The 27,968-nt window shown below is 33.9% G+C and overlaps 2 protein-coding genes across 2 annotated transcripts in view; both read right to left on the reverse strand.

The window, feature by feature from the left end:
- LOC115987463 (guanine nucleotide exchange factor SPIKE 1-like) overlaps positions 1–27,968 on the reverse strand; it is a 74,605-nt gene that overhangs the window by 16,132 nt on the left and 30,505 nt on the right. The window lies entirely within an intron of this gene.
- Positions 15,848–16,534, reverse strand: LOC115986030. The gene has a single exon (XM_031108897.1). It carries the CDS (start codon positions 16,532–16,534, stop codon positions 15,848–15,850), a length of 687 nt encoding a protein of 228 aa, XP_030964757.1.

The following is a 27,968-nucleotide window of genomic DNA, read 5'->3' on the forward strand; positions in this document are numbered from 1 at the left end:
CATGGGCGTCGCTAAATCGAATGAAGAGGCCGCTGCTTTCGCTCAGGTTCTCGACGAAGCCAATGTCATTCTTCTCTTTCGCGACAAGGTCTACCTTCATCACGATAAGGTCGAAATCTCTCTCAAGCAGCATCCTTGCCGAGAAGCAAAGATAGGACCCAAAGCCCACAAGCTCCGATCGGTTTTGGTGGTCGTGGGAATTTTGGGTTTTGGTTTTAAGACTCATGCCCATTCGATCTTAACAGGGATGTGGTTTATGAGATGAAGGGCATACATATTTTTTTTTTTTTTTTTATGGGAATTTAAGTGTTGTTGTTGATGCTGCGAAATTGATGTCCCAAAGTTTTGAAGAAAGATTGTATCAGTGGCTTTGAAGAATTGGTTCTGATGTGATACAAGGCCAAAATACTGAGGCACGTGCTAAGGCAATGGTGTGTATTAAGGTGTGTTGGGTGATGCACAGCTGTGTGCATTGAGGTGTGCACTGGGGTGCGCGGGCTGCTGTTGTATTGTGCGTGAGCTGCTTCTATGAGGTGCGTGGGCTGCTACTATGTTGTGCCAAAAAGTTGAGCAGTTGGTTGGGATGAGGGGTAGTTAGTTAGTTAGGCAGTTAGGGCAGGGTTGTTAATCATTGGGTAGTAAATTAGTTACTTACTGTTAATGCATTGATTAGTGAGATGTAATCATTGATTAGGGGATTAGTTAGTTAACATGGATTCTGTTACATAAATAAGCTGGATTGTATTGATGAGGGTCATAAGGAATAACACATTTGATTTCACTTGCTTCCTTAATTGCTCTGTTTTTGATGTTTGGATGTCACCAAATTTTTGTTCATTTTGGCAATAAAATTTCTCAATTGTTGGGCAGCTTGTTGTTGAGTTGGAGCTTGTTCCCAATTATATGAATTGTTTTTGAACAGTGCCTCTCTCATTGAGTATTTGGGCAAATTATTGGTATTGTTGTTAAAAGGGAAATTTCTCATTGAGAAGTGTAAGTATTTTGCTTTGATGGATGAACTCCTAAAAAAAATAAGGTGCCGATTCATCTTTAAAAAGGGACATGGAAGAAAGAATTCTAATACATCATTTCCCTCCCAAAACCAGGTTAGAGGATCATAAGTATATTAAAATAACCATATCTATGAGAAAAGATTTTTTTAAAAACATTGCTTAAGGTAGGCTGATGATTGTTATAAATATATTGAATGGTCCATGTGTTCTTCTTTGTGATCAGAAATCAGTTTTTAAAAATGTTTGGTGTTGACTTTATTAATATTTTTCTGTTGATTCCCTCATCCCATGTGATAAACTGTTGCCTGTTTTCCTAAAAACTTTGAAAAGGAGAATTATGGACAAGTTGGTTTTTCCTTATGAAGATTTGCTTCTTCTTTTGAAATAGCTTGGTATAGGCTTCAAGTACCTTTTTGTGCCTTCTGTTTTACTTAATAGTGTCTATTCTATAGCTATTTTTTCTTTTTTTTGCTGAATTTTTTTTTTCACTGGATGTTTATTCTATATCTGTTTTGGCTACTAAATTTTCTATGCACTATAACTGGGCTATGCCACCAAGTGTGTAACTCTCCTTTTGTTTTGTTATAAAAAAATAAAATAAAATAAAATAAAATAAAATAAAATAAAAAGTGTAGTGGGTTGGGCAGTTACTACCTCTCTCTTGTATTCTGATAAGTGCCTGTGTAATTGTGTAATTGTAAGTGGTAGGCCAAACTGGTAGGATTCTTCATGGCATACTTAGTAGATGCATTAACGGGTCTTTTTGTGGTAGGCCAAACTGGAAATTTCATATGCAAGGTAGGACTCTTTGTGACAATCATCAGTGTGATACTTTTAAGATGAATTGAAGATTTTGAGAACCTGAAGAAGCTAGCTGATGAGGCTACCTTCTATGACAAGAAGTGGCAAGCATTATGGCAAGACCAAAATGCTGGTGCTTTGGAGCAAACTGGAAAGAAAATTAAGTTTGCCTTGTATAAATTTGTTCTTTCACTGTGTTACAAAAAGTCAGGACTTAGGACTATAATAGGCACCGGATTTGCAAGTGAAGGAAAATTGTATGATGATTGCATAATGCATCTGCTAACTGTTTTGGACTACATAGTTTTCATTTGGCATTGCTATGGGAAGTAGAGCTTTAACTGTAAATTTTAGTAGTAGAGCTTTTGTGATACCAAGTTATGATATTGCTGGTGTAATGGTATAAGTAGGTAGTCAAGTGAAAAAGGTGAGGATGAAATATATGGAGACATAAATGAGAGAGCATTGAAAAGGCCTAAGCAGTTTCATTATCTTGCATACTACCCAGGATGCTCATGGCCAAAATTTTTTATATACAGTAGCTTTACATCAATAAAATTTCTAACATTTCTCTCAAAAAACCATCACTAATAGTGTAACAAATGAGAAATTTTATTGTCAAAATGAACAAAATTTACAATGATATCCAAACACCAAAACAAAAAGATGAAAGTCATCTATAAACACAAAATTTATTTGCAAATACAATAACTATACCAAAACAACTATACCAAAACCACATAAATAATTCACATCAAAACACACTTCCTACAAGTCAGCAGCAAGACTACAACCAAATACCACTAATACAATCTTGCCCACAACCAAATACGACTGATACAATCTTTCTTCAAAACTTTGGGACATCAATTTCGCAACATCAACAACAACATTCAAATTCCCATAAAAAAAAAAAAAAAAAAAAAAATCTGTATGCCCTTCATCTCATAAACCACATCCCTGTTAAGATCGAATGGGCATGAGTCTTAAAACCAAAACCCAAAATTCCCACGACCACCAAAACCGATCAGAGCTTATGGGCTGTGGGTCCTATCTTTGCTTCTCGGCAAAGATGCTGCTTGAGAGAGATTTCGACCTTATCGGGATGAAGGTAGACCTTGTCACGAAAGAGAAGAATGACGCCGGCTTCGTCAAGAACCTGAGCGAAAGCGACGGCCTCTTCGTTCGATCTAGCAACGCCCATGCTCTCGCAAGCTTGAATGAGCTCAGAGTATCATTATTGTTGTCATTGCCGTTGATTTTGGCTTTGATTTTGGGTTGCCGGCTGTGGGTAGAGGGAGAAGGAAGGTTTGGGTTGCTGAGTTAGAACTTGGGTTAGAACTCAGAAGGTTACAAATGATTTTGGGTTAACACGTTTGGGTTGCTGAGTTTTGTTTTTGTTTTAACCTTGGTTTGGTTTTGCTAACTAAAGTTTAGTTCATGGGTAAGATGATGTGGAGCTGAGTTTTATAAAATGGCTAGATGGCACTTCCCTATTGGGTGGTAGATAAATAAAATGTGCACATGAAGCTAGATAAATAATAATTAAAGTTACACTGCTTTAATTATTGTACTGCACATGTCTGGGCAGTGAGCTAGCCCTACAATATAATAATTATTGTACTATACATGTCTATACAATATAGTTTATTGTTAGCCTAAACAACAATAATTAAAACAATATAATTAACCAATACATTATAAAAGACAAACAAATTAAATTATGTTAGGTTAAATAATAATTAATAATTTTATAATTAATGAAATAAAAATATAACAAATTATAGTTTATAAAAGACAAACAAATTAATGAAATAGCTAAATAACTATAATTAATAATTTTATTAATATTTCAAATGAACTTATAGTTTATTGTTTATTCTTTTATTTATGTATTTGTGTGTTTTTTTTATTGTTATTATTGTCAATATATAAAATTTTCTTTTTATTAAACTGTATAATTTATGTTTATTGAGGAACACCCTCGAAAAAATTTCTAGAACCGCCATTGTCTCTTCTCCCAATCATACGTCACATTACCACACGTCACATTGGGTAATAAAAACCGTGATTTGATCTATTCAATTATTGAGGAAAGACATTGAACAAAGAAAATTGATAAAACAAAACTAGTACCTTTAAGAATATTGTCAAAGATATGTTAACGGTGAGGTGCCACTTAAGTAATTTTAGAGAATATAGAGTTAATAAAGTTAATTTTTTAAGTTCATTTATCATTTCAGTATTATTTTTAACCACCTCATAAATTTATACAAGTTCTTTATTAGATGGACATCACAATAAATCATTCTATGACTTACTTTGGACTGAACTGAAGAAGGGGACTATGAGCAGCAATCTTCAAAATAACGTAACTTTTCTTTTTATCCTCAAAAAATTACAATATCATGCATCTGCAATCAACTCTACCCATTTGTGACTCTATTCTCAGTTTCTTTCTCTCTTTGTGTTCCAACTTCAAGCTCACTAATCATTGTATTAAAGTTAAGTTTGATTTACTATTCTTTTTCCCCTTTTCTTTACTCATTAGCCATTTATGAAGCAGACAACTGGTCTGCATTGCTCCAATTTCCAAGAGAACGTGCACCACATGTGTGATTAAAATTTGATGTTTTCATCAATTGAAGTGGTGGCCAAGTATGACTCCTCTTTCTTCTTTAATTCTTATTAAAATAATATATATTATACTACATAAAATTATAATATATATATATATATATATATAACTATTATTAAACTACTACACATCATATAATATATAAAAAAATAGAAATATAACATGATTTTATGGGCTAAGCAAAACAATTGATCATTATTATTTTTTTTTTATAGTAATTGATTATTTGATTAGATTTTTCATATATTGAGATTTGTCTACTTTCTAGCAAATCTTTCATTTATTATTATTTTTTTATGAATGAATAATTTTTTATCCCCTTCTTGGTCACCTTTATATTTTCTTCTCCTTTATTTTGATGAATATATATATATATATATATATATATATATATGTAGATGAACCACCAAACCCTATGTCTATAATTGTATATGATTCATTTAAAGTTTAGATTCGTTAAAATTTAAAACTTATTACTTTATGGGTTCGTGTACTTTTTTCTTTTTCTTATATTTCTCTTTTGAATAATCATATATTTTTTGAATTGTTTCAATAACTTATTCTTTAATTATATATCTTATTGGCATTTTGGAATTTTTAATATCTAAATTTGTGTTAGTATTTGCAATATTTGAACATGTTTAGCAAATTTCAATGACTATATCATGTATTATTCTTTTGAAGGTAATCAATTTTTCTTTTATATTTCTCTATTGTGTAATCATATAAATTTTGTTTTGTTTCAAAAATTTATAGGAATTATTCTTTAATATTTTTGGGCCTTTCAAAAGTTTTAACATCGAAATTATTCTTTTCATAGTAACACATCTTTCTCTTATATTTATCTGTTGTGTAGTCACACACACACACACACGCACATATTATCTATAATTTGTAGGCTCTAAATCTTTTGATTCATTTCAATAGTTATAGCCATGAATTATTCTTTTGAATGTAATTCATCTTTCTCTTATATATATATATATATATTTTTTTATTGTTTAGTCATATATATATTTTGTTTTGTTTCAGTAATTTCTAAGCCATTACTTATTTGGTTTTTAATATTTTTTGGTTTTTTAGAATTTTTAATATCTAAAATTTCATCATTGAAAATAACAAAATCCATGCAAACATTAAAATAAAAGTTAATGTTATATAAATATTAAAAATTTATAAATAGAATAGTATTCCTGAATACGGATTTACTTTATGTGAGTAAAATATAATATAAGATTTTTTTTTCTCTTAATGTTTAAATGTGCATTTTTATACGGTATTCCTGAGTAGTTAATATAAATTCATGCAATATAATAAAATTTCTATGTTATTTGACAAATTTTTTTGTATGCCATTACACGCTCAAGCAATGACATTTTCATCAAATTGTAACACAAATTAAAGTCATACAAAAGCAAATCATGCAATGGTATAGTTTTTTAATCAATTTAGGATTTTATAAAATTATTTTAGCCTATCTCACAAATAGATAAGTTCCCGTACATAACATGGATTAGCGACTAATATTATAATATTTTTGCACTAACAAATTCCAGCCATTATAATAGTATTTCTTATTGAAATTTTTGTCTTGTCTTTTGGTTGTTTTTTCTTTCTTTTTTGATGGATAAACTAAAGCCTATTGGGTTTTGGTATAAGTATAAATTCACATATAAAGATTCATAACATATTATATTGGCTTTTCTCAAACAATTAAACTTATACTAATCTCATCACGCACGCGCTTTTTTTTTTTTCTTTTTTTTTTGTGGTCTTGTTTTGTAGCCAAAAAAAAAATGTGTAAAAAAACATGTTTTTATTCTATATATAATTTTTAGTTTGAAAATTTAATTTATAAGTGGATAAATCAATTTGAAAATCAACAAAAGAGTGACCCTATTTTTGAGGCAATGTTTTAGTAGAAGTTAGAGTTGTATTTTTATCAAATTATCATTTAGTTTTGTCTTTACTTAAATATAGAGGTGTAATGATATTTTTGAACTAAAAAAATGAAGAATCCAAACAGGGAAGCCCTTTAAATAATAGTATATAGATAATATAAACATATAAATAATATGTTTCTAAAAAAATATAAACAATATATATTATTAAATTTATTATATTAACAATAATTCTAAAACGGTACCCCGATCGATACCGAAATATTTTATTTTCTAACCCAAATTGAAGCAATCTCCATTAAGGTATTGGATCGTACATTGGTGAAGTTTTGGAATGGGCAAAACATCCTTTTACCGTAGCTGGGACCACCTACCACACAACGTTAAAAAGCATGGCTTTGTGGCTATTTCAGAGTAGATGACCTTCACCTTCACCTCCATCTCCAAAATCCAAATATTTTACCATGTTTGCCACCCCCACCACCAGCATCGCATCATCACCACCACCCTGCCCACCATTTCCACCCCCACTCTGCCTCCAACACCGCCAGCGCCAGCGCCAGCATTTGAGTTTCCTCCACTCTCACCTTCGTCACAATGAAAATTTACAATTCTCTACGAAACCCGCCTCCGGGAGAGCAGACACAACACAACCCGGGTCAAGGACGGGCTGAGGAGCATTCAGTCAATATACTGTACGTAGCGATGTTAATATGGCCCTGGCTTACAAAAGGTGCCGGGGACTAGATCACATTGACCGTCATAGATAGTGACTAGTGAAGGTAATTTTTTCCCTATCTGGATTTATTTTTTCCCAGTTTTTACCGTTTGGTCAGGTCTGAGTATCAGAGTATTTGAGTGTTAGAGGTTCTGTATATATATATATATATATATATATATATTTTTAAAAAAAATTAGCTTTTAAAAATATTAATTGACATTCACAAAAAAGTAAATAAATAATTGTAAAAAAAAAAATAAAAAATTCCTACAAAATCTAATATAAACATAAGTTGTAATATATTTTTTTAATACCTAATTCAATTTACTCAACAATCTCTGGTCCACATGATTTATTCATTAATTCCCAATTGTTTGAACTCATTATTATCAATCTCAATCAACTATAAGAATATGTTTTATATTATTAAATAAAGAAAAAAAAAAACCAATTCATAATTATTAACAATCAAAGTGAGAGAAAAATCCAAATATTGAATGGATGTGTTTTAATTTTCTTAATATTAAATTTAATGCTACATCATAGTTCCATATTGAGACTAACATCTATTAATAGAATGACCAATTAGCAAACTTTAAGGACTAATAATGTTTAGTTAGCAAATTTTAGAGACCAATAATATTGTTTTACATATTGTTTTTTTCTATGTTGGCATCTGTTTCTTTAAAGTTGGAACCAGGGAAGTGCCTTCTAACCTTTTTTCTATGTCAATGAGGGAAAAGTAGGTTCACATAATCACAATACAAGTATCCATAAAAATTTCTGCAATTGTTGCGCTCAAACATGTGACATATTGCTTTTGGTGGAAGATGCTTGCCAGCGTACCAAGGTCAAACCTCTAATGATGATAAAACTTATAATAGACTATACTTACTCAAGGTCAAACCTCTAATGATGATAAAACTTATAATAGACTATACTTACTCGTCTGTTTCCTATTGTACTTTGACAAATCAAATTAACTTTTGGTGCTATAGACTGCCAAGAAAGGTTTTTAACGCATTAATTGTACCATAAACCTTTTGGTGTAGTAAATTCCTGTTCGTAAACCAAAAATGCTAGTGAAGCTGCAACTTCATGACACTGATATTGCCAAGAAGATCATCTCTATGCCAGTTTCGATTCATGCTGGTTTCACTGATGAAACCATTTGGCCTTACACAACTAAATAAACAGTAAGACACGGAAATATGAAAATAAATATGAACTTCTCAACTAAAGAACAAAAAAGTATATAAATTTATCTCAAGTGGTCATCCCCACTTTTCAATTGATACGAGGATATATGTTTGATATATAACACTTGAGTACAGGTGATATATATATATATATATATATATATATATATAGAATCGAGTACAATTGATATAAACTGCTTGATGCATTAATATATTAACCCAAATATAAAGATGCTTGACAAGAGGGGTGCTTTCATTGTTAAGCCGATCAATGGCTGCTCTAAGAATTTTTTTTAGGGCGGTCACTGAGAAATTTAAATTACCACAATATTTTTCTTGGTACCATTTTAAAAAAAAATGAAATTAGAAATTATTTTTATTGAATAAGTTGAACGAGCTATAAATTTTATCCTTTTGTTTTATAGTAGGCTTTTTGTTGAATAATTTTTTCACTTCTTGTTGTTTGGTCTTGCCTTGTTTTTGTTTGGTTTATGTTTGTTGTTATTTGAGCTAATATTTATTGTCATTATTTAAGCTTTAAGAAAAAAAAGGGATTAAGAATTATGTTTTGAAGTAGAATTAATTTTGAAGTAATGTTACGTCCATAACATTTTTACAATAAATCTTATACAAAAAGTTGTTATTAGTGGGTAAAAAAATAATATTAGCATTTGGCCCAAATTAGAATTAGTAATAATTTATTACATTAGATTTGTTGTAAAATTATTGTGAAAATATTGTGAATGTAATAACACTACTTTTATTTTGTTGAACCCAAATTTTTATACTTTTTAAGTCAGGGTATTCATAATTTTTATTTGGATGGTCACAACAAGTTAATTTAGTATATAATATTTTTTTAATAAATATATATATATTTGCAAGTTAGGGTGATCCTGTGACCATCCTAATTTGCATGTAGGGCCGCCACTGAAGCCATGGAAGATTGGCTAGATGAGAGGCCCTTTTTTCTCATGAAAATATTATTTAAAAAGGTTCCAATTATTGACCTACAATGATTGCGTCTATTACTTCTCCCATGACCATGCGTCACATTACAGCGCGTCACATTGAGTAATAAAAATTGTGATTTGGTACGTGTTTGTATTTGGATAGAATTTATTGTGTGTCTACGTTTTCTATTTCACGTTTCATTCATTTTTTTTTTTTCCATGTATGAATAGTAAAATCACATGGATTTATTGTGTAGGAGACAATTATCACTGTTTACACATTGTAGCAGCACTGTTCACACACTGTAACAGCACTGTTTATGAATTTCAAAATATTAAAAATGGATCCCACGGTACTATTTACACATTTAAAAATTATTTTATTACAATATTTTCAGTTTTCAGTTTCAGCAAAAATAAATTGTATCCAAATGGACCCTTGATCTATGCCTTTATTGAGAAAAGACATTAAACAAAGAAAATGGAAAAACAAAGGTAATAGTGAGTGCTTTTTAAAATAATTGTTAATAAATTATAAATCATGTTAACGAGTAATAAATTATTTTAGCATTTTTCACTTAGTAATTAATTTTGAGCTACAAGACAGTAATACTTGTTATGATCCTTATGGACAATGTTGATATCCTATAATTGTTTGTGCAACTATTAAATCTTTTTGTTTGAATGATTTTTCAAGTCGGAAAATTTTTAGGTATTTTTGGAGTTCGAAGAAATTGTGCTCCCTCCTCTTACATTTATGGTGGATCCCACCATAAATTTAAAGAATGGATCCTACCATAAATATAAGAGAAGAAATTATCATTTTCCATATTCTGAGAATACCTAAAAATTATTCTTTGGAGTCCATTTTAAAACATCAGCAATAGGACCCCACATAGAGCTTCTGACAATCAGCTTGTGGTTTTAATTGAGAGCTCAAACAAGGAGTTCTCTATCTCTGTCTTTTTTCACCTTGCAATCATAACTAACACCATATATATATATATATATATATATATATAAAGGTTAATCTAACACCATTTCTATAAGCCAAGAGTGATTATTATACTAAAAGACTTTATATCACATTGGACCATATATCTCAAACTAGGAGATTCCACCAATAGAAATTCATATATATATTTGTGTGTGTGTGAATAAAAGCTGGAAATTCTTTTGTTATTTAACAATAAGGATTAGTATTGTTAACTTGCCATTGGATATCCATTTGACTTATTCTCTGTTTGGAGCTCCTTTGTTAATTATTTTTTTTATTTTTTATTTTTACTAAATGTTACGTGATAAAATGCTCGAACTACATGATAATCGATTAATCGAACATCAGCAATTTGATTCTTTTTGGCTAGTAAAATGCAATCACATTTCCACTGTAGTTTATTAGGCTTCGTATTTGTTTCAGGCACTGGAGAATGCGGCATTGCTTCTAATACTCCATTATTTTGGTTTTGTTACGTAGATGGACAATAAAAAAAAAAATCAGAGCAGCAGTTCAGATTTATCCATCCTTACTATCGGGGCTATACTATTGGATGGTAGTGGTTTTATACTATTACGGCTATGTATTATGGAATATTGTTTTAAGTGTTTTGGATGATTATGTATTAAAACTTGGATGGTGTAGTATGTGGTAGCAAAATGAGAATTATAATGTTGGAATTTTAGTTGTACAGTCTATTTTCAATTACTTCTACTCTACTCTCCTCCCCTTCACTCCCCCTCCCTCTTCCCAAATTCAAATGGGTTTGACAATGATAGTTGTGGAATTTGTACTGTGTTGCTTTCTCCCAACTAGCTGAAGCTGGATGAAACCCTGTTTCTCAACTTGATTTGCATTCACAAGTTTCTTTCTTCAGCTTATGTTTTAGCGTGCTACTATAGATAAAGATGTGTAACGTTTTATGATTTGTTCCAACAAAAAACTGTTTATTGCTTTCTGGTAAACAGTAACAGGCTTGAGTGCAACGTGTGAGAAACCTTATTCAATATCTCACGTACTTGAGCATTCCTTGCATTACTAAACATCTCCGTGTACATTTGCATCTTATAAGCAGTTACTAGTAAATTCCTATGTGATTAACCATTAAAACCAAGTAACCAACAATGGGCTGTTGTGTGTTGCTAAGCTAATGTGTCATGCCTCGAAACCAAGAGCTAGGCATATGACAACAGTCACATACTTATAAAGTTTATACCCACAAGTGTAAAAGACCTTTTTAATAACTAAAGAATTATCTTCAAAGAAAATTTCAAAATTTAAAAATATCTTCAATAATGCAGTTCTCAAAAGATCTCCAAATAATAATTTTCCAACATCAAAATAAAAATAAACTAAACCCTTTAAGTCTAAAAGTCTACACAAATGGTAATTTTAAACATAAAATTTCAAATCTTACTCTATTGATTTCCTAAACTTCACTCATCATCCCAGCGGAAGCCCAAACATATATTACTCTTCCTGATCAGAATCTGAAAGGGGAAAGGGGCGCTCGGGGGGGTGGGTGAGTTGACAACTCTATAAGAAATCAAAGTCCTAATAAGTTTTACCAAGCAAATAGATCTGAAAATAATAAGTTGTATATAGAGCCCGTTTGGATAGGCTGTTCACAAAACCTTAACGCGTGTTTTAGACAAAACGTGATTTGCCAAATCGTTTGGCTCCACAAAATTAGCACGTTTGCGTTTTCAAAATCCAGATTTTTCACGTTTACAAAACACTGCAAAGCTTTGCTTTTTCAGAGACGCAGATGGGCTAACTGCTATTTTTTTCTTCAGAAAATAAAAATAGCGCCAGAATGATAAGAAATACCAGCTTTATCCCTTCCCCCATGTATACCGTACTGGAACCTTGGCTGGTACAGGAACGATAGTATTTCGTTCCGGTTTAAATACCGGCCGTACCGGAGTCATTCCGGCAATACCGGAGCGAATACCAAATTTTGGATACCGGATTTCTAAGAAATTGAAGGTCTTTGAAGAAGAATAAAAATCGAAGAAGCAATTGAGGCTTTTGTGAATCTTTGAAAAAAAATTTCACCTGTCGTTGCAGATCAATCAAGCTGCTGCTTCTTCTCATTTCCCCGATGCTACCTCATGAACTTCTTCTCTTCTTTTGCTTCTAGCAAGTTCATTCTTCCCCAATATTTCTTTTTCTTTGTTTTATCCGGCTGTGAATCTCGATGCAAAATTTTGAAACTTGTGGTTAGTGATGGGAAGTTAGAAAGACAAGTCTTCAAGTTCACTTTTTACCCATCCAAATGGTCATGTCACTCACGTGGCCTATAGATGGTGTATTTTTTATTCCCTTTAAGAGCATCCACATCAGTTGGTGGATACTCTTCTATAATACAAAAACTTCCTCATTTTACACATTTTGGCCAAAAAATCTCCCACATCAGCTCATGTAAAACTGTGTAAAATCTTCTAAAAATTTCCATGAGCTACAGTAATCGTGCATATATACACGGTTACTGTAGCTCGTCTATACATTATTATAATAATTTCTAATTTCGCTCGTTTTTTTCTCTCTCTTCTCCATCTGCACAACCAACACCCTCATCATCATCTGCTTCTTCCTCTGATACACACACTCCCACAGTCAAAATCAAAAATCAACCACAAAAATAAAAAATCAACCACAAAATCAACAACAAAATCACCCAGAAACACCACAAAACCAAACACACCCACACACGAACACACCAACGGAGACAGAGAGAGTGGATCGGAACTTGTGGCAGATCGGCATGCTTGGATCGGAGTGCTTGGATCGACGTTCTTCTCGCCGTGCTTGGATCGGAGATAGAGAGAGTGGATCGGCACTTGTGGCGGATCGGCGTGCTTGGATCGGAGTGCTTGGATCGGCGTTCTTCTCGTCGTGCTTGGATCGGAGTTCTTCTCGACGCCGTGCTCCCTGCTTGGATCGAAAGTTCAGAAAGTTTGGAATAAAGAAGAGTGAAAATCTTGGAATAGAGAGGAGTTTCAGAGAAACTTTAGAACAGAGTCTCGTGAGTGGAGAGAGAAAGAGGCTCGTGAGTGGAGAGTGGAGAGAGAGGGTTTGAGATAAAATAATAATAAGAAAAGTAAGAAAATGATTATATAAATAAATAAGATGGTAGAATAGATGAACTAATGTGGGTGTTTTGTAAAAATGAATGTGTAAAATAAAAAAAAGTAAGTTTTTAGTGTAAAAATGGATGTGTATAATACAAGAACTGATGTGGTTGCTCTAACCGTGTTATATTACTACTCTTTAACTCAAAAAAAAAAGTACAATAGTATATATAAATATATATATACTGGTTATCAAAAATATATATATTATAATAAACTATATATTCTGTACATTAGTTAAATAATATCATATATTTGTCAACAATGATCGTTATTGGCTCATTACTGCTAAGAGATTTTGGGAAAAAAAAACTTTACCATTGGTGGTAGAAGTATAGATTCTTTGATGAGGTTGATTAAAAAAAAAATGACAAACCTTGAATACTCACTTTTTTGAAACTGTATGGATGACTTAATAACAACCCGAAGGGAGCAACATAATTAGTTAGGGACCTTTGCCTCATGAAGTGGAGGTCACTACTGTTCCTCTTCCTTGGGGCCAAAACTTGTTTATCTTAAAAAAAAAGGATGACTTAATGACAACATTATTTACCTCCACTCTTAAGTTTCAACTATTTGTCAATGACTTTGATGAGCTTTACTTATTTCATGATCTTAAATTTACTTTAATACTTGTTTGATTCCCTTGAGTTATACCAATTAGCCCTGCTTATTTTTTTTAGTAATTATTTTAATATAATTATTTTTCTAATCATTTTAATATCTTCCTCTTGTCAGGTTTTTTTTTTTTTTTTTTTTTTTTTTCTTTTTTTTCAATTTTAAATTATATAAATTTCTCTCCATGATTCCAACAACGACAACATTATTATTGTTATTATTAATGTAATTGTCAAGCTTAATTACATATTTTCAAAAATAATTAAAAAAACACTGATTAAAAGAAAAATGACAAAATAACCTTAACAAAATAGTTAAGTCCTTTTTTGGAATTTACACTCCAAACAATCATTTTTAAAACAGCTTATCCAAACGCTTAATGTAGCTTTAAAAATAAAAAACTCATATTTTCACATTTTTACCAAACGCTTATCTTTGGTTTTTAAAATGATGTTTTCAAAACGCACATTTTAAAAACGCACCTTTATAAACAGCCTATCCAAACAGGCCCATAGATCAAATATTTTAAATCTTACAAATATATCATAAATGGATTAGAAATTAATCTATTTTCCATATATATCAAAGCTATAGTTTACAATAGGTTCCAAAAACGCATAAGCAGTTTCAAGGACTTAAAACAATTCAAATATTCAACATAATTCGTATTTTTAACAATCTTTACGACTATGATCACGCTATATCCCCGTGACTAGGCATTAGATTCAAATGAAACTATGTTCTGTGCTAATGTATATCCCCCGTTAGCTGAGTCCAGAAACACGATAGGCTCGTGATGCCCCAAATAGAACTAGTTTCAGTACCAATGAATAACTCTCATTGGCTGGGTATTAGAGTCAAAACATAGTCAAATTGTCTAAAATCGTATATATCAAATCATAGTTCAAACAAAAATATATTTCATTCAAATACATAGATAAAATCATATATTTAGTAAATCAAATACATTTGAGATAATTCTTTATTCTTTAGTTTAAATCAATACAGCTAAAACAATTAAATAAAATTATAACAATTATAAACAATGTTCAGTAGTTAAAATACGTAAAATAAAACCAATTAGGATGAGGTTACTTACCTCAGCTATCTCACCACAAAAGAACTTCTCCCTAACACTTTCTCTAAACTTATAATGGTATCTTATTAGAATAGAAACTGCTAAAAATATCCCATATCTATCTACTGTTATCTCCCACCAAAATTCCACCTAATCATAAATATTTTTCTTTATATATATATATATATATATATATATATATACATATATATATATATATATATATATTATTTTTTTCTGCCACAAAGCCTTAGAGATAAGACCATAACTCCTATTACTATGTAGGCATGTGGGCCATCTTCAAGTACGTGTGTTCCTTTGATTTTTTTTTTTTTTTCCTTTTTTCACCTTCCGCCATTATCATCTTTTGAGATGGTGACAACTCCAAGTACAAGCTAAGCACGTGACCTTACGGAAAAACAGCCATTATTCCTTTTTTTCTTTTTTTACACTATAATTTATGGCTTGTTAGGCTTCATTGACTTCCTATTCACCCCTATGAAGACTAATAAACAAAATATAATAATAAAAAGAAGATGAAGGCTACTTTGTTTCTTGTTTTTTATTTTTTTGCCCTCATTTTTTTTTTATAAGAGGGACACTTACAAAGACCAGAAATTGAACTACAACAGAGAGTAGAAAGAACAGCCCCACTACAAACAGTCCAGCTGAACCAAGTTTCTCACAACAGGGGGAGACACACCCCTCCAAACCTGGCTAATATTATTACATTTTGCAAAGTGGGCCAACTCATGTGCAACCCTGTTGAAATCCCTTTTCAGGTGCCGAACTTGCTAGCTATGAAAACCTTCAAGAAAACCCGAAATACCATGGACAATATGGCCTAGACCTCCATTGAAATCTTTCGCCAAAATTTGATGAACAACTAAAAGAGAATCTAATTCCACAATGACTTGATGCAGGTCCAATTCTCTTACAAGAATGATTCTTGCCTCTATAGCCAATGCCTCTGTCTCATCCACCGAGAAGCAGCCAGGAAGAACTCTGCAAAGAGTAGCAGCCACCTCTCCTCTAGAGTCCCTAATGACCACTCCTATGCTTGACCACCTACCATCAACTTCCGTAGCTCCATCAGTGTTTATCTTGAAGACCCCAACTTGAGGTTTTTTCCACCTAACCTCACAAGCCAAAGGACCCAGCCCACAAAATTTCACAGCCTCTCTGAAATCAAATAGCATACTGATAGCATGATTCCATACTTGATCCGCCCCCTGACAAACCATCTCAAACACTCTCAAGTTTCTACTACACCAAATTGCCCAAGCCACCACAATCAATAGCTCCATGTCTCTCGGAGTACCACACTCTAGCATCTTTAAAGCTAAATTTGAAAAATCCATGTTTTCAGTCCCTATCACCATTGGGCACTCCTCCCACAACTCCCAAACATTCTTAGCACCAACACACTTGAAAAGAGCATGGTAAATAGACTCAACCTCCTGCCCACACACGGGACACATTCCATTCGTATTCACCCCCCTTCTTCTTAAATTTAACATAGTTGGTAAGGCATTAACACAAGCCTTTCAACAGAAAATTCTAATTTTTGGGGAATTTTTAACTGCCAAATCCGCTTCCAAAGAGAGGTTCTAGGATCACCATAAGAACTCTCCCCGCAGTTTGATGAGTTAATCACCAAAAGTACAACTTTTTAAGGCAAAAACTATGTAGAACTGGACCTAATCACCGTGCGAGCACTTGCATCAGTAAGAAAAAGTGTTGAAATATGCATATTATGACCAAAAAAACACTCATATTAGCAGATGTAAAATTGTGCATAAATGCACAAGTGCTATAGTAACCATGCATATATGCACGATTACTGTAGCTCATGCTTTTAATATTTTAGTATTTTTTGGTAGTGTTGGGTATGTTCGAGAGAGGGGTAGTGAGTGAGGAAATAATAAAAAATTGTAAAAGAATAAATATTTCATTGAATAGATATGCAGAATGAGTGTTTTGTAAAAATGGGTGTGTAAAATAGAAAAAGTAGTTTTTTTGTGCAAAATAGATGGAAAGTTTGCATGAGCTGATGTGGCTGCTCTAACCTTCTACAAATTTATCTATACTTTCAAACTAGACCCACCATGACCATGCCTAATTTTCTACAGATCAATCTACACTTAACGCAATAGTGGCCTAGGAAAAGAATAATTATTATCGAAACAGTACAAATACTAAAAATATAATTTAATCCCTTCTTCGATCACATCATAAAATTCATTGAGTATTTAAATAGTTTCACTTCTGGTCAAAATACCCAAATAAAATATACTCTAATTCCAAATAAAGCTTAGATTTGACAAGAAAGAGATTCTCAAGCTCTTACCTCAATTGTGTAGTCAGACCTTTTCTACTTGAGTATTTTGGGTAGTCTCCTCTCTCAAAATATCTATCATTATATGATGACTTAAATTAGATTATATATTGCTAGGGTTTTAACCTTATTTTCTAAGAACCTCCCTTAGTAATATTAAGTATAAAATTGACCCCATAAACAAATTTACTTAAATACCCCACCCCTCCTTTTAAATCTTTTTTTTTTTTGGGTATCACCCCCCCCCCCCCTTAAAAGAAGTTTAGTCTTCTAAACTTGACATACCTGAGTCCTCAAAAAGATACGGGTATTTCTCCTTCATTTCATCTTCTAACTCCTATGTAGCCTCTCTCACAAACTGGTTCCTCCACTGAACCTTGACATAATGTATGGTACGATGCTTCAACTCTTGCTACTTCTTGTCTACAATTTTAACTGTATGTTCTTCATAAGTTAAATCATCTCTTAATTTTAGAGGCTCATAATCTACTACATGACTAGGGTCTGGAATGTATTTCCTCAACATTAAGACATGGAAAACATTATGTACCCCTGATAAAGTAGGTGGTAAGGCGAGCCTATAAGCAACCTTACCCATCCTTTCCAAGACTTTAAAAGGTCCTACAAAACAAGGGCTCAACTTACCTCGAAAACCAAACCTCATAACTCCTTTAGTAGGTGAAATCTTCAAGAACACATTATCACCCACTTGGAACTCTAATTTCCTTCTTCTAAGGTTTGCATAACTCTTTTGCCTACTCTGAGCCGTTTGGAACCGCTTTTTAATCACTTGAATTTTATCCACTGTTTGCTATACAATTTTAGGACCCAACAATCTTCTTTGTCCATCATCATCCCAAACTATAGGAGACCTACACTTCCTACCATACAAAGCCTCATATGGTGCTGCTTTAATACTTGCGTGATAGCTATTATTATATGCAAACTCCACCAAAGGTACATGTTCATCCTATGAACCTTTGAAATCAATTACACTAGCTCTCAGCATGTCTTCCAATGTTTGTATAATTCTTTCTGAAAGTCCATCTGTTTGAGGGTGAAAAGCTGTACTAAACTTCCAATTATTACCCATTGCCTTATGCACACTCTCCCAAAATTGAGACATAAATCTTCGGTCTTTATTAGACACAATGGACACAGGAGTACCATGTAATCTCATTATTTCATTGATATACAATCTAGCTAACCTTTCGAGTGAGAAATCAATCCTAATGGCCAAAAAGTATGCAGATCTTGTCAACCAGTCCATAATCACCCAAATTGCATCTTTACCAATAGAGGTTCTAGGCAGCCCCGTCACAAAGTCCATAGTAATATTCTCCCACTTCTATTATGGGATTGGAAGAGGTTGCAAAAATCCAACAGGTCTTTGATGCTCAATCTTGACTTGTTTACACACTAAACATTGAGCAACATATTGAGCAATCTCCCTCTTCATGTTGTTCACCAAAACGTCTCCCTTAAATCTCGATACATCTTAGTGCCCGTTGGGTGTCTTGTGTAACTCATGTTATGAACCTCCTTTAGAATTTTTGTCTTAAGGTCTAGATCATTTGGTACACAAAGCCGATTACCAAACCTTAAGGATCCATCCTCATGAATGCAAAACTCAAATTGAGAGCCTAGATTTATCAAATCTCTTATCTTCTACAATTGTGGACCATTACTTTGTGCAACCTTTATGCTTTCAATCAAGGTAGGTTGAACTCTAAGGTTTGCCAGTTGTACCTCTGCTTCATGAAACCGTACTTCTATCCTCATCTTCCTCAAATCTTCCAGGATGTGTTTTTGAGTAGTCGTCAAAGCTATCAAATTTCCTGCAGACTTCCTACTTAAGGCATCAGCTACCACATTGGCTTTTTCAGGACAGTAACTAATAGTCAAGTCATAGTCCTTTAATAGCTCTAACCATCTCCTTTGTCTCATATTCAACTCTTTTTGAGTAAAGAGATACTTGAGGCTCTTGTGGTCAGTGCATATCTCATACTGTTCTCCATACAAATTATGCCTCCAAATTTTTAGAGCAAAAACCACCATTGCTAACTCCAAGTCATGTGTGGGATAATTTTGCTCACAAGGCTTCAATTGTTTAGAGGCATATGCCACTACCTTCTCATGCTGCATAAGAACACACCCCAAGCCCTTCTTAGAGGCATCACTATAAATGGTGAAACCTCCATTACCCAAAGGTATGGTGAGAATGGGTGCTAACACCAACCTTCTCTTCAATTCCTAGAAGCTTTATTTACACATTCCAGTCCACTCAAACTTAGCTCCCTTTTAGGTCAAGCGAGTCATAGGCATGGCTACGTGAGAAAATCCTTCAATAAACCTCCTGTAATAACTAGCCAGTCCCAAAAAGCTACAAACCTCTGTCAGACTGTTTGGTCTATTCCATTCTACTACTGCTTCCACTTTCTTAGGGTCAACAACAATCCCATCTTTAGATACAAATTCCCAAGGAATGCAACACTTTCTAGCCAAAATTCACATTTTTTAAGCTTTGCATACAACTTCTTCTCCTGCAATAGTTGCAGTACAAGCCTCAAGTGATTCTCATGCTTCTCCACACTCTTGGAACATATCAAGATATCATCAATAAAAACCACAACAAATTTATCTAAGAAGGGTTTAAACACCCTATTCATCAAGTTCATAAAGGCTGCTGGTGCATTGGTTAAGCCAAAATGCATCATCAATATTTCATCACCAAAATTTCATAATGGCCATATCTTGTATGGAAGGCTATCTTGGGCACATCAGCAATCTTAATCTTCAATTGATGGTAACCAGAACGAAGATCAATCTTAGAGAAAACCTGTGCTCCTAGGATTTGATCAAATAAATCATCTATCCTCGGTAAAGGGTACTTATTTCGCACTGTCACCCTATTCAGCTCCTTATAATCAATGCAAAGTCGCATGCTCCCATCCTTTTTCTTTACAAACAACACAGGTGTACCCCAAGGGGAAACACTAGGCCTAATGAAGCCTTTGTCAAGTAGCTCTTGAAATTCTTCTTTTAATTCCCTTAACTCAGCAGGTGCCATTTGGCATAGGGCTTTAGAAACTGGGCTAGAACCTAGTAATAGGTCAATAGAAAACTCTATCTTCCTATCTAATGGTAACCCTAACAAGTCTTCTGGAAACTCTCTCACTACAGAAATGTCCTCCAACTTCAATTCACCTTGTTGTGTGTCTCTCACGGTGGCCAGATATCCTTTACACCCTTTGTTCAACATATGTAAGGTTGAATTTTATCAACCATCTTATTGGCTTTATTCCGTGCCAAATTTTCTTATATTTCAGCAATTAGTAATCCTGTATTTCCGTGGGAATCATGTAAGGCTAGTGAGTGAGAGAGTGTGAAGTAATGCTCAAGATTGTGCAAGGATACAGAGACTCGCGGCTGGGACTCACAGGTGACTCGTGACTGGCAAGCCGCCAACTGCAGCACATGAGTGAAGTGTGCAGAGAAGATGAACAATCACGCTAGTTGGAGCACTACAGGACAAAAAGTCCAACTTGGCTATTCTGTTAACTCGTGGCTTGAACACGCAACTCAGTCAAGTCATGAGGCCAAGCCGCCAGCCAGCTCTGTTTTGAAAAACCTAGCTCTTCGCATTTCACTCTCACCCTAGTATAAATACCCCTTATACCCATGAAATGTAGAGAGCTTCTAGAGAGAATTTTGGGAGAGAAACCCTAGAGAAAAACAAGATTTACTCATCCACAATCTTCACATAAAGACTCTTCAAATTTCTCTACTCTCTTCCTCTCCATTGTTACATCCTTGAGAGGTACATTACCAAAACTTTTTCTCACCATACCCATATCTGTGAGAAGGTCATTTGGTGCTTTGCCAAGCAGTTAGGAGGGGACCAATCATATTGGTTGATGCTATGGTCAAGTAGCGGAATCTGGTAAGCTAAAGAAGAAATAAGTTCGGTGTAACCTCGTTGGAGTAGGAGATTGGAGGGCTTAGATACACTGGGTAGATTGGGCTTGGAGGGTTTTCTACTATTTATGTATCTCAACTACATTCTTTAGTGGATTATTTACCACTTGGAGGTGGCGGAGAGGTTTTACGTTGAGGACTTCAATTTCCTCTTCGATAATACATTGTTGTATTGTCCTTGTATTTGCATCTCTCTTCCCTTAATCTTTGCCATTTAATTTCTGCTGTGGATGTGATTTTATTTGGTTTAGATCATTTATCAAATCTGTATTAAGCTCAGGTTCATATTCTGCACATTAATTGTTTGATATTAAACTTGAATTGGTAATTTGTTAATTGGGGGTCAAAATGTTCATAGCATTTTATACACTAATTGAACTTTCAATTGGTATCAGAGCGGATACACTTATTTTGGTTTAAATACCTAAGTGTGATCCTTGACCCCTTGTGTTATTTGCCATGGATAGTGCTTTGTATGCCTCTATGCATGTTTTGGATGTTGATGAATGTAACATACCACGTGTTTGTGAAAATGCCTTTGTGAGTGATACTCCTCATGATTGTGATTCTATGTTACATGAATCTTTGGGTGTTGTTGATATTCCAAATGACAAACTTTTGAAGAAAAAGGCTAAGAAGTTTCAAAAGAATTTGAGCAAGATATTTTGTGAAAAGGATGATTTGATTGCTAAGCTCAATGAATCCAACAAATTGGTTAAGAAATATAAGAAACTTGCTGAAAATTCTCTTGAAAAACTGAAAAAGTTTGAATGCTTGAATATGGACTTGGATGATAAACTTGTTTTGTCTAACAAACTTGTTGATGAGCTAACATGTGAAAATGAATCTCTTAAGATGCATGCCAAGTGTTTGATTGCTGAACCTATTGCAAAAAAGGATGATAATATATGTTGCAATCATGTTATGGTACTTGATTTCGTGCCTATTATAGGTTCTACCTCAAAGGACAAATCGATGTACATTCCTCCACATAAAAGAAATCAAAAGGTGGAGGAGAAAGGTTGTTAAGTCAAAGCCTTCGTTTAGGTCTCAACCTAAGGTTGTGGATGGATCTAAGTTTGTTCCAACTTGCTACCATTATGGTGTGATTAATCATATAAGACCTCAATGTCATAAGTTGAAGAGGGAACAAAACCATGCTGCTAGATCCCTTCTGTAAGGTTGAATTTTATCAACCATCTTGTTGGCTTTATTCCATGCTAAATTTGCTTATATTTTAGCAATTAGTAACCCTGTATTTAGGTGGGAATCATGTAAGAGTAATGAGTGAGAGAGTGTGAAGAAATGCTCAAGATTGTGCAAGGATGCAGAGACTCGCGGCTGGACTCGTCGGTGACTCACGACTGGTAAGCCGCCAAAGTTGGCACACGTGTGAAGCATGTAGGGGAGCTAAAGAGTCATGCCAGCTATTACACTACAAGACAAAAGTCCCAAGCTGGCCAAGTTGTTAGCTCGTGGCTTGAACTCGCGACTCAACCTAGTCACGAGGCCAAGTCGCCAGACCCTATTTAGGAAAAACTGACTCTTCGCATTCCTTTCTCACCCTACTATATATAGATCCTTATACCCACGAAATGTAGAGAGTTTCCAGAGAGAAATCTTAGAGAAAAAAAAGATTGATTCATCCACAATCTTCACATAGAGACTCTTCAAATTCCTCTACTCTCTTCTTCTCTATTGTTAAATCCTTGAGAGGTACACTACCAAAATCTTTTCTCACTATACCCATATCTGCGAGAAGGTTGTTTGGTACTTTGGGAAGTAGTTAAGATTGGATCAATTTCATATTGATTGATGCTATGGTCAAGTAGCGAAATCCGGTAAGCTAAAGAAGAAATAGGTTCGGCGTAACCTCCTTGGAGTAGGAGTTTGGAGGACTTAGGTACATTAGGTAAATTAGGCTTGGAGGGTCTTTTGCTGTTTATGTATCCTAACTACATTCTTTAGTGGATTATTTACCGCTTGGAGGGCGGCAGAAAGGTTTTACGCCGAAGGCTTCGGTTTCCTCTTCGATAACACATCGTGTGTTGTCCTTGTGTTTGCATCTCTCTTCCCTTAATCTTTGCCATTTAATTTCTACTGTGAATGTAATTTTATTTGGTCTAAGATTGTTTATCAATTCTGTTATATGCTTATGTTCATATTCCGCACATTAATTGTTTGATAATAAACTTGAATTGATAATTTGTAAATTGAGGGTCTAAACGTTCAAGGTTTTTTATACACTAATTGAACTTTCACCTTCCTAAAAAGCCTAGTGGACCTAAACACATTATTTGTCACCATTGTGGTGCCTTTGGTCATCTAAGACCTCAATGCTCTAAGTTTCATATTTTTAAAAGAATCAAAAGAAAAGAGAAATTTGAGCTTCTTGGAAGCTATACTAAAAATGGTAAACCGGATTTGAGTGAAAATAGCATGTTGTTAAAGAAAGTGTTTAATGCTCTTAACTCCTTGTCTATGTGCATCTCCGGTTCTTATTTTTCCAACCCTCGTCTCACTTCTCATGAGACACTCATTCAAAATAATTGTTGTGTTTGGATGAGGAAAGGTTCCTATGGTTGAGTTTTTGCTCTTTTGGTCATTGATCTAATTCTTTTGATCTTTGTAGGACCCTTCATGCATTAGATGCTTCATTGTCATGCATTAGATGCTTCATTGTCATGCATTTGTGCATCGTGCATCTCTTTATATGCATTGTTTTGATTGTTTTTGCATTTGATCTTATTTTTGTTGTTTTAGTTTTGGGTGAGTAAAAATCCAAAACCTCATAAAAAGTGAAAAATTCAAAAAGTTTGATCGTATATGTTTGAGCACATATCACATATGAGTTTTGCCTTGTACCTTTGTACAAATGGCTTTATGCATTTACGAGCTTAGCTTGTTCTTTATGCACTTATTTCTTTGTGGGAAAAATCTTGAAATCTATGTGTTATTATTGTAAATCGATTTTCAAGCTTGTCATGAATTATTGGTCAATAGTCTTGATGGTTTTGATACTTGCATAGATTTGTACCTATATATCTTCCCACACTTTTTATTGTTTTTGCTTAAAGAGCTCAACAAATGTAAATCTCAAAATGAAAAGAGATAATGAGCTGCAAAAGTCATCGCATATACTAGTATTTGACTAGGAAAAAGGGAAAGCGACTCGTGTTGAAAATATATGATGCCCAAAAGCTAAAGGCCTGTTCATCAAATTGAAATATCAAAAATTTCAGGCATCAATCTCAAAATGAGATGTATTGATTCAAAATGATCAAATGTTATGAAGTGTAAAGAAGCCAAATGAAAAGTTTCAAAGATATGTAATCATTTTCTTGTGGGAGGTCATATATATTCATTTCTATAATTGAGATAGATCACTTGACTTAGTACTAGTTGTGTATGACTTAAGTGAATTGATTATTGAAGCTTCACTCTAGACTAAGGACTATTTCACATTTGATACACACACACAACACACATGCCTAATGTTCAATGAATGCCTTATTTATTTGTTCGATTGTACTTGTTTAAATGTGATGTGTGTATGCTCAACTATATATGGATCAATCCAAAAATATTTTTGATCATTTTATATGTTTTTGGAAGTGATGTTTATCACTCTTTGTGTCCATGTTTAGTGCATACTTTGTTTTTCATTGTTTAAACATGTTCTATGTTAAAAAACAGGTGTCATAGTTTTTCGAGACTCAGCTGGTGACTCACCAATCACGAAACCCTAGTCATGAGTTCATCCAGAAGCTTTGGTGACTCACTCGCGACTTGCGAAAATTTTCGCGACTGAACCTAGTGACTTGCCTAGCTGCGAAACACCCAGAATCAATTTTTTAAAGAGCTTTTTCATGGGAAACCTATTTTAAACCTCTCCCATCCTCTTTTAAACCCCTCTATCAATATTTTTACATCAAAACCCAATCAATTTGAATGGTTTTTCATTCCATTAACATCTCTAAGGTAATTATAAACTCTTTTCATTAATTTTGGACCCTTGGATTATGTTTTAGTGAGTTTTGTGCTCTTGATTGAGATTTTCATAATAGGGGTTGGGAAAACTTAATTTTTATCAAAATTTTGTATGAGATTGGTTTCTTTGGTGATTTGCTTTGGTTGTTGGCCCCTTGTGGCAAAAAGAACATGTATTAAAGGTGGATTTCATGATGTTCATGCATTGTTTCACATTGTTGTTCATAGTGTGTATGCTAGGTGTTTGATAAAATGCCTCTTAGGCATTTTCTCGCTTGTTTGGACTCCGATGAGTACCAAATTTTGGGGTTTCTCATGTTTCCTCATTAGGAACATTTTGGTTCATTGGTTGTGTATTTAACACAACTTCCCCACATGTGTATTTTCCATGCATTGGTCATGCATTGCACATAGCCACTTCTTACACACACCTTTGCTGCTTTTGTCATGCTTTGGTCTATACTTTCTTCATCCTAGCATGTCATGTTTACCTTGTGCTTTGTAGCATTTTGATTTGTCTTAGGTTTGAGCTTCATTTTCTCATTCATCTCGCACTCCTCATGTATCATTATCATTGTTCATACCTTCATCTCTTACCCTTGTTTCTCTTTGACCCTTTGTCTATTCTTAACAAAAAGGGAGAGAGTATACTCTAGAGAGTATACCAAAGTGTTTTTTCATTTCTATTTGACTCTTGTGCGCATCCTTAGAGGGAGAAATTCTATTTCTCATGCATATTTGTAGGGGAAGAGATATTCCATAGGGGAGATGCATATACCAAGGGGGAGAAGATATTAAGTTAACAATAAAACTTTATTTTGTTTGTTTCTCTTTATGTTTGCCTTCTTATATTGCATTGTGTTTGTGTTTTAGACATGCATACATCCTTATGCTATTGTGCTTCATTGAATGCATGTTCGGATGATCAATTTCTTTGCTATGTGGTCATTGTAGTAATTTCTATATGATTGTTTTGGTGTATGATCAAGTTGCTCACATGTTTCACATCATGTTTACTTGATCGCAATTTCCTTGTTACATTATGCTTGTCCTTTTATTACTTGCTTTACCTTGAGAGTCTAATGTGTTTTGTGTAAGTGTTTCAGGTTACAAGTATATATGTTCCAAATGCATCACAACTTCTCATCATTTTGAAGGGGAGAAACTTTAAGCACTTTTAGTTTATATTGTTTAAGTTTATATTCAGTATTTTGTGATTTTGTACCCATGTTGCTTTTGTAAGCTTTTAGGGTTTGTTTCCATGTGCTTTGTAGGTTTTTATGGTTTGTACAATGCTTATGCAGCCTCTATGCTTTGTTACCAAGCACTTCTAGCTAAATGTTATGCATTTTCTTTAAGTACTCTCACTCTTATGCCCTAGTAGGATCTTGTTCCTAGATGCATATACTTTATGTATTGTGCATTGGTTGAGTGTTGGGCATGCAAGTGATTTGCATTGAGCTTATTAGCTTGTATGTCCGGATGTTCATTCCAAGTGTGAATGAGTATTGTGGTCACTATTTTGTAGTGATTGTTTGTATGGTCAAGCCATGGTTTATTACTTAATTTCATTTTGCTTGATCGCATTGTGCTTACTTCATATGCAATTACAAGTTTTTCTACATACAATAATCATACTGTGTTGTTGTGTTTCAAGAGATTCTTGTTCATATGATTCAAGAGCTTATCAAATTCTAGAATTAGGTGTGAGTGAGTTTTGTTCAACTGTTCCCAACTCACATGTTAAGTCTAGAGTTTGTTTTAGGGTTTTGTCACGGAATAGCCAAAGGGAGAGATTGTAAGGTTGAATTTTATCAACCATCTTGTTGGCTTTATTCCGTGCCAAATTTACTTGTATTTTAGTAATTAGTAACCCTGTATTTAGGTGGGAATCATATAAGGGTAGTGAGTGAGAGAGTGTGAAGAAATGCTCAAGATTGTGCAAGGATGCAGAGACTCGCAGCTGGGACTCGCAAGTGACTTGCAATTGGCAAGCCGCCAACTGCAGCACACGAGTGAAGCGTGTAGAGAAGATGAACAGTTACGCCATCTGGAGCATTACAAGACAAAAAGTCCAGCCTAGCCGTTCTGTTAACTCGCGGCTTGAACTCGCGACTCAATCAAGTCGCGAGGCCAAGCCGACAGCTAGCTATGTTTTGAAAAAACTGACTCTTCGCATTCCACTCTCACCCTAGTATTAAATACCCCTTATACCCATGAAATGTAAAGAGTTTCCAGAGAGAATTTTGAGAAAGAAACCCTAGAGAAAAACAAGATTGACTCATCCACAATTTTTATATAGAGACTCTTCAAATTCCTCTACCTCTTCCTCTCCATTGTTACATCCTTGAGAGGTACATTACCAAAACCTTTTCTCACCATACCCATATCTGTGAGAAGGCCATTTGGTGCTTTGGGAAGTAGTTAGGAAGGGACCAATTTCATATTGATTGATGCTATGGTCAAGTAGCGGAACCCGGTAAGTTAAAGAAGAAATAGGTTCGGCATAACCTTGTTGGAGTAAGAGCTTGGAGGGCTTAGGTACACTGGGTAGATTAGGCTTGGAGGGTTTTCTGCTGTTCATGTATCCCAACTACATTCTTTAGTGG

The sequence above is a fragment of the Quercus lobata genome, chromosome 4 (assembly GCF_001633185.2).
Source record: "Quercus lobata isolate SW786 chromosome 4, ValleyOak3.0 Primary Assembly, whole genome shotgun sequence".
Classification (NCBI taxonomy): domain Eukaryota; kingdom Viridiplantae; phylum Streptophyta; class Magnoliopsida; order Fagales; family Fagaceae; genus Quercus; species Quercus lobata.

Coding starts and splice junctions, on each gene's coding strand:
- LOC115986030 (XM_031108897.1), bottom strand. CDS start 16,534: ATGTGTCCCGTGTGTGGGCAGGAGGTTGAGTCTATTTACCATGCTCTT.